Below are 6,214 nucleotides of genomic sequence, written 5' to 3' on the forward strand. Positions count from 1 at the left end.
AGCCGCGCCAGGCCCGCCCAGCCCGCGCGCACCCGAGGCCCCGCCCTTCGGTGCTAGGACCCCGCCCCACCGCATGAAACTCCGCCCTCCTAGCGTTCTTGAGATCCCGCCCTCCCGCGTGAGTCCGGCGCCCCACTAGCTAGCACTTGCTGTCCCTCCCGCGGGACCTCCCTGGAAGCCACGCCCTTCTACTTTGCGGCCCCACCCATATGGCTGCCGTTTTGGCCCCGCCCTCCTAAGACTCTTCCGCTGTCTCGCCTGCGGCTCCTCCCTCCCGGAATCTCCTGTTACCCCGCCCTCTGACTCACATCCTTGGCCCCGCCCTCCGGCTTACAGCTCCGCCTTCTTAGAACCTCTGACCGCGCCTCTGACTGTGGCCCCGCCCTACTTACTGCTCTGGCGACCCGCCCCTTTTCCCCCTCCCACCTCCCAGGCGCGCTCCCGCCCAGCAGAGGCGAGTTTCAGAGACCAGTGAGCTCTTGCTCTGCTTCCTTCACCCTTAAGCCGAGGTGGAAACTGGAGCAGACTGTAAAGAAAAAAGAGAAAGTAAACTCCTTTACGGATTAGCCACAGCGGGTCCTCACAGCCCTCAACGGACTCGAAAGCATTTCATCCATTCACCCGTTAAGTCCCTCACCCTAGCATACACTCATTCATAAATATTTATGAACGCCTGCGCTTAACTCAGTTAAGCAGGGTGAATGAAATACTCTCTTTCCTGGGAAGCTATAATAACACCCACCCCCACCTCATACACCCAATGGAAAGAAAACAAAACACTGAAATGCCCGAAGTAGAGCGCAAGCGAAATGATCTTACAAACAGGGAACCTGAGGTTAAAAACAAACAAACAAACAAACGCAGCAGGCTGATTCTCAACTACTTTAGAGCTGGAAGATATGTCCCAGCGTTTATGACAGTGTGCTGAGCTGCCACTCTCAGAGCCCCAGAATAAGGAAGGAAACAGCATCAGAGTGGCACCGAAGTCACCCTCCCACTGGATCCCAAGCCTTCTCAGTCTGCAGTAGGGGTACCTTGATACAAATCCAGTCCAAATGCTTCCCTGGAGGTGATCTCTTGAGCAGTGCCCCGCCCCCTAAGGCTTCGATCCAAATCTAGCAGGTATAGCGAGGATATATTTAGAACAGCACGCATTTTCCACTGGACTTTTCCCCAGCAGCAATGCAAATATAGTACAAGTCAAATATAGATTGTGAACGTCACTTCTTTAGGCCTGCTTTCTCTGTCTCCACTGCAGTCCCCAATGACTACCTACATGAGGAAAATGTCCCCAGCTGGATGCACCTGAAGCTGTCACAGGCACTAATGACTGGCTCGTGGAAACTAAATTGATGTGCTTCACCCCTCCTCCCACTTGTGTTAGATTCAGTGCATCCCCAACGTCTTCAATAATCAGATAAGTGGAGAGATAGCTTGATACCCTGCTGAACTGAACACTTAACTAAGAGACAGCGTGCGCCGGCCTCGAAATCTTGATCTTATTTTTAAGACTTCTAACCTGAACTCAGCATCTACAAGGCCTATGACCTCACCTGCCCTGAAAAATGTTTTTAATTTTGTGTTTTAGATTTATAGGACCATTTAACAATGTCTTTGTACTGCTGACTTCTCACTATAGCACTCTTCCTACAGTAAGATTGTGATGTTAGTGGAAGGAAGAAATGAAAGAGTCCTGATTTTTTTTTCCCTAAAGTATTCATTCTTTGGCACAGAGTCTTTTTCTCCTAAAGCTTACTTTCTAGAGGTGTTGGGAGAGAAGACAATACTAACCAAATCGGTTCATATATAAGATATCAGATGTTAAGTGCCATAAACAATTATAAGGCAGAGAAAATAGAGGTGTGATGGTTTGCATATGCTAGCAGAATACTCACTTCCAGGCAGCTAGGACTAGGGTATTAAAGCCTACACCCTCAGGGACACACCTACTCCAACAAGGCCACACCTCCTGCTAGTCCACTCCCTGGCCCAAGCATATACAAACCATCTGTAAGAGGAAAGAGAAAACAAATGTGCTGTTACTTGAACAGCTCTGCGTTGAACTCTATAAACAAGACCTATGTGCCAAGGTAGGACTCTATTTGTCCCTTTAGAGGGAAATAGTATAACAGAACAACAGGAGATGAAGATAGAGAGGTAGGTGAGCAACTGTGCTTTGGCCACTACTGTATCAACGTAATAAGGTTGATACGATAGACCTATAAGGTCCAAAACATTGCCTACACAAGAGGTGTGAGCGCAATGAATAAAAAGAGTAAGAGCCTCTGGGGGGGGGGGAATTGTTTACATTTTGATAATTGACAATAGTTATTATAATACTCCTGTGAATTGTTAAGGTCTTTTAGCAGAGTTGATAGACATAAGCAAGATACTGCATATATGATTTTGTTAATAAAAGTGTTTCTTGTAAATTTCAAAATTAGGTATATATGTGAGTTATGATTTAAGTGGAAAATTCCCTATGGGTTTGTGTGTTTGAATACTTGGCCCCTGTCTGGTGGCACTGTTATAGGAGATTACGGAATCTTTGGCATGGCAGCATTCCCCAATAGATCATCTCCAAAGTGACCCAGACAAGCCAAGCAGTGCCTGGTCCTTCAGGCCTGTGTACTGCTAAGAATGCAAGCCCTGGCCACAGGCATCATCAGGGGCTAACATGCATTCTTTCCAGGAGAGTTCTTCGTTGGCTTATTCCTGCAGCTGTTTCTCGTGTGTGTGTCAAGCACATGCTGCGCCTATGCTTTGCTGGAACACCTTTTAACCATTTTGCCTCACGACTTGTAACCTCCCCGGCAGGATTCTGCCAAATATCTTTTTGTTAAGTAATTGTTTACTCCTCCCTCCCCCCACTCCAGCGCACACACCTTTACTCAGTCTTCAGAGCATTTACCACCTTCTGGAATACCATGTACATGCCTGTTTTCACCATTAGATTGTAAGCTCAACACACTATTCACTCACTACTGTATCACTACTACCTAAGTACCTGCTAGCGTAAGTAGGTGTCTGATAAATATGCGCTGAATGGACAGAATAGACTTTTATAAAATGCTGGGGATGGGGATGGGGGCTGGAGGCATAGCTCCACTGATAAAGTATTTACTGCACAAACATAAGGCCACGAATCGAGATTCCCCAGCACCCACATTAGAAGATAGGCACAGTGGGTTAGCCAACTGGAGTACCGGTGCTAAGGAAGCAGAGACAGATGGATGCTTAGGGCTTGCTGGCCACTAATACAGTCAATACAGCTTCAGGTTCTGGAGAGATCCTACATCAAAGATGAAGGTACAGCGTGTGTGAGAAAATGTTCAGTATCATCCTCAGGCTTCCTTGTGCACACATACCAGCAAATGTATTCACAGCAGAGCGTTTGTGTGTGTGTGTGCGCGGACACACACACACACACACACACACACACACACGTAAGACTTTCGTGGGAAGCCCTCCCCACTTTAGTCTCGAGAAGGCGACGCCCAAAAACCATGAATAAACCATCTTGATGTAAAAACATGAGGTAGATTAATGGCGGAGCTCTGGGCCGATGCGTACCTCACGCAGGACGTAGAGGCACCGACCACATGGCTGGAAAGCTAGGGGTTTTTATAGGGGGAGGGGGAGGGGCTAGCAAGAATTGGCATGGTTACACACAATTGGCTCATTTAAACGTACACATTTGCAGGATGGTACTTGCAAGTCAGGAATGTTAGGAGACCTGAGGGGCGGGTCAGCGGAACATTTGGTTCAGTCCCAGGAATGTTCCAACAATGGCCTGCTTGGGCGTGCCCAGGCCTGTGTCACTGTGCTCTCTGCCTCAGGCTTCCAAGCTTACAAACAACTATTTATCTGGACATAAGTTGCATGAATCCCAGGCCTTAAATTTCATTTTAAATTTCATTTCCCTTCACACACAGAGAGTTGGAGATTGGAAAATTTGAATCACAGGTTATCATTTGGACTCAGTGGAATCCGATATTAGTTTTAATGGAAAAGACAAGCAGAAAGGCCTCTTTTCCTCTAACTGACTCCCCCCCCCCCAAAAACTATCCTCTCAAAGATGCCTTCCTCATCCTTGGCTCCTTTTAGTATTTTAACTCAAGGTAAATGCATAAAGAGGAGGGGGGAGAAAATAGGAAAGGTTTTTATTCTCCATAATGTCTAAAAATATCTTTATTGGTGCCATGTAAGACAGGAGATGAAATGTATTTTCATCCTCACAGGTTCATCTTCCATATCCAGGAGAGCTGTGGGGACAAATGTGAACGTTAATCTCTGTAGTACCTTGAGGGAGACAGGAGGCTGGGAGTGAGAAGAGACATTCATTCATTCCGAGTAAAGTCATGCCTGGTTTCCTACCTTTACCCTTCCATTTCCTCAAGAGGCAGGCACACACACACACACACACACACACACACACACACCCTGCAGAAGGTGGATCCCAATCTGCTGTGGGACTTACAGAGACCCTGTGACCTAATGGAGTCCCCAGGATGGCCAATGTTAACATTATGAGGTCAGGACCCTTCGCTAACACCCACCTCTGTGAAATACAGCAGGCCTCAGCTTTCCTCCTGCTAACCCTCCTAGGGACAAGTCTTACTCCTTGTTCCTCTCGGACAGGGATATAAAAGTCAGAGGGATGAGACCTAGGGCAAAAGTGGAGACAGCAGAGACACACTGTAAGAACTAGAGGCGTTTCCACACTGGCAGATGTGCAGTATTGTTTCTGCGCAGAAATAAGAGACTCCCTATGTCTGTATGGATGCCAAGGATGAGAAGCGGTTCAACCTCGCGCAGCAGATCAACAATTTCAAAGCGTCCTTGGTTGAGTTCAATAAACTGGTTGAACAGACAACAGCCCAGAAAAAGGAAGAAAGAGCAGGCATATTTATACCAAAAGAAGGTAAGATGGATGGTGACAGGGATGTCCATCTGGATTTGATGGGGTCATCGGAGAAAAGCAGTCTGGTTTAAACCCAAGACACCGAGTTGGGGGGCCAGACCTGAGTTCTTTCTTTGTCCCCGACATACTTAGCAGGCATGAGGAAGCCTTTTGTATTTAGCTGTAATATAAAGTGCTGGATTAAATAGCATTTAGACCTTCTACTGCAGACACTATCAGTCACAGGCCCACCTGAGACTCAGTATAGCATAGTGAGCACGCAGGAGGCCCTCTGTGTCTCTGTGTTACCCAGCTTAACTAGAACTGTAATAAAATGCAGTCCACTTTGCTTGGAAAAACAATGGGAGGTAGACAGGAGTCACCTGCCCAAGTCACTTAAGAGTCAGAAGGGTTCAGATCTTTCCGGGTGTTCTCCGGGATCTTGGCTGAGCTCTCTATATAGTGCTCAACAAAGCTTGAATTTCCCTCCTGTCAGCTTGTTTTACCTCTTGCTACAATTGATTCTCCAAACTCTCACCATGTTTTTAAATTGTTGATGGGACTTCTGCTTCTCTCAGCCAAGTTTCCTATCCTAGGAGAGAGCCAGGCACAGAGCCTAGAATTCGTTCTCGCTCCCTTTTCCTCTAGCCCAATACTTCCTAAATCAGCAGCCATCATCCCCTCCTCCCCAATACTGTCAATTTGCTGCAACAGCCTCAGAAGTCTCTTTTTCCACCAGCTTTGCCCTTTGATTCTAAAAATATACTCTTGTCATCTCGTCCTTGACTCTCTTCCCTTAAGCTATTCCCCCATGTCTCCTCTCTGCTTCCCTGCTAAATTTCCCTACAGCATCTCTGCCTTTCTTCTCATCCACTCCAGCCTGGCTTCCCTCATTTTTGCTGAAAGTATATCCAGTACCTAATACTGTTGCCAAATTCAGTTAAGTTGTGGTTCTTTTCTTTCTCTTCTTTCTTCCAAACAGGGTCTCACTATGTAGCCCAGGCAGGTCTGAAACTTGATCTCCTCCACTCCCAGCTTGTACAGTGCTGGAATTCCCTGTGTGTACCACCCTGCCTGGCTTTGCTATCCCGTTTCAGCCCATGTGACCATTTCACTGCAGGAACACTGGTCTGGTCTTCTGTTCTGAGAAGCTCTTCCCTCTGCTCCTCCCTCCATGCTCCTCCCCCTGTGTGTCTTAACACTCTTTGCTCATTTCTCGTTGTTTCTTTTCTTTTCTTTTTTTCTTTTTCTTTTTTCTTTTCTTTTCTTTTCTTTTCTTTTTTTTTTTTTTTTTTTTTTTTTTTTTTTTTT

At 46.6% G+C, this 6,214-nt stretch overlaps 1 protein-coding gene across 2 annotated transcripts in view; it reads left to right on the forward strand.

Annotated features, from left to right (window-relative positions):
* The first annotated feature begins 4,582 nt into the window (after window positions 1–4,582).
* The window catches only part of Wdr64 (WD repeat domain 64), a 118,842-nt gene continuing 117,210 nt past the window's right edge, over window positions 4,583–6,214 (forward strand). Inside the window, exon 1 of one of the 2 annotated variants that reach the window (XM_021199133.1) lies at window positions 4,583–4,924. In XM_021199133.1, coding sequence (XP_021054792.1) covers window positions 4,780–4,924 — 145 coding nt within the window. In that variant the 5' untranslated portion in view covers window positions 4,583–4,779. The remainder of the gene's footprint in view (window positions 4,925–6,214) is intronic. The other variant, XM_029539220.1, reaches the window with a different exon arrangement.

Source organism: Mus pahari, chromosome 5 (genome assembly GCF_900095145.1).
Source record: "Mus pahari chromosome 5, PAHARI_EIJ_v1.1, whole genome shotgun sequence".
In the NCBI taxonomy this organism is placed as follows: Eukaryota; Metazoa; Chordata; class Mammalia; order Rodentia; family Muridae; genus Mus; species Mus pahari.